Source organism: Arachis hypogaea, chromosome 9 (genome assembly GCF_003086295.3).
Source record: "Arachis hypogaea cultivar Tifrunner chromosome 9, arahy.Tifrunner.gnm2.J5K5, whole genome shotgun sequence".
In the NCBI taxonomy this organism is placed as follows: domain Eukaryota; kingdom Viridiplantae; phylum Streptophyta; class Magnoliopsida; order Fabales; family Fabaceae; genus Arachis; species Arachis hypogaea.
This window is the reverse complement of record NC_092044.1, coordinates 25,305,057-25,306,917: the sequence shown is the minus strand read 5'-3', so window position 1 is coordinate 25,306,917 and position 1,861 is coordinate 25,305,057. Positions and strand designations below refer to the sequence as shown.

The 1,861-nt window shown below is 35.9% G+C and overlaps 1 protein-coding gene across 1 annotated transcript; it reads left to right on the top strand.

The window, feature by feature from the left end:
* The first annotated feature begins 282 nt into the window (after positions 1-282).
* LOC112710725 (nicotianamine synthase) lies at positions 283-1,639 on the top strand. Its single transcript, XM_025763114.3, has one exon. The coding sequence runs from the start codon at positions 328-330 to the stop codon at positions 1,267-1,269; it is 942 nt and encodes a 313-aa protein (XP_025618899.1). The 5' UTR covers positions 283-327; the 3' UTR covers positions 1,270-1,639.
* Positions 1,640-1,861: the final 222 nt, after the last annotated feature.

The following is a 1,861-nucleotide window of genomic DNA, read 5'->3' as shown; positions in this document are numbered from 1 at the left end:
CTAGACATAAGATTTTATATCTAGAAAGACGAAAATGATAGAATTTTTTTAGTAATAACTTTTTCTTTAATTATTTTTGGAACTCTAACTCAAATATCTTGTTAAGAAGCACTCGAGATTTATTTGAATTGCAATTATCACTTTTTAAAACGGTAGTGCAATTCCCCACCTTTCCTGATTAAAAAAAGAAGAAAAAAGCGGTTTTAGGGCTGATGTGGTCCCAACAAAAACAAGCATAAATATTACCATAATCTCTCAATGTTCCATGAGCTATATGTGTTAAAGAGTAACAGTGAAGAACACCACTCTCCTCATAGTGTCGACATCATGGTTTGCCAAGAACAAGAGGCATTAGTCAACAAAGTGCTTGACCTGTACCACAAGATTTCAAGCTTAGACACCCTCAAACCCTCCCAAGATGTCGACACCCTCTTCACCCAACTCGTTCGCACATGCATCCCTCATACCCCATTCATCGACATCACTAAACTTTCCACAACCGTCCAAGAAGCTAGATCCAACCTAATTCGTCTTTGCGCCGAAGCCGAATCGCTCTTGGAGATGCATTATTCGGCGCTTTTGGTGTCGTCATCCTCCGGTGAGAACCCACTTGGACGTCTTCACGTCTTTCCCTACTACTCTAACTACCTCAAACTTAGTTCTCTCGAATTCAACATTCTTAGCCAGCACTGCCAGGCTGTTCCCACCAAGATTGCCTTCGTGGGCTCTGGCCCTCTTCCCTTAACCTCCATTGTCCTGGCTACCAACCACTTTCCCAGCACCACATTCCATAATTATGACATCGACGCTTTGGCCAATTCTATGGCCAAGGCGTTGGTGTCTTCGGATCATGACCTGTCAAAGCGCATGGTCTTTCACACTAGCGACATATTAGATGTGTCCCATGGTTTGAACGAGTTCAATGTTGTTTTTCTTGCCGCGCTCGTGGGAATGAAAAATGAGGAGAAGAAAAAAGTGATTGATCATTTGGGTAAGTATATGGCACCTGGGGCATTTCTTATGGTAAGAAGTGCCTATAGTGCCAGGGCATTTCTATATCCGGTAGTCAATCCTTCTTTTGATCTCAAAGGATTTGAAGTTTTGTCCGTGTTTCACCCCACTGATGAGGTTATCAATTCGGTTGTGATTGCGCGAAAGTGTCCGATTACTTCAACATCGTCGAAAGAGGTTCAATCGCTCTTCAATAACAATAACCTTCTCATCAATGGGAACATGATTGAGGAATTGGTAACTGAGGAGCAGCTTTAATTAATTTCCTAAATTCTCTCCCTCTTTATTGGGAAAATATTTAATTTTAAATTACGGTTAAGAATTGCAGAAACTAAAAAATAAAAAAAAATGCAGCTAATGCAATTGCAATCACTATTACTATGATGATGCGTTACGGTTGCTGCTGGAATAAGCTATGATTCCCAGGACTACCGTAATGATAATCATTTTATTATTAATATAACAACAGTATGGTAATTAACATTTGGCAACCTAGTTAATGTTTGCCATTTATAATTTGAAAATTTTAATTTATTGTGTACTATCTAGCAATATATGTCGAATTTCTTTTGCGTTGTTCATGAATTTCGACAAATAAAAGAAAATATATATTGTGTGTCTTATTGAATCTGAGCATAGTGCTATAATGTGTTTTTTTTTTAATTCTCCTAATCACCGTGTTTCTTTATTATTATTATTATTATTATTATTATTATTATTATTATTATTATTATTATTATTATTATTATTATTATGTCATTTATTTTATTATGTGAATAATGTATTCTCTTATTTATTATTGTCATTTTTTGGTAACTTTTAGATAAATATATTTAGTCTAAATATATTA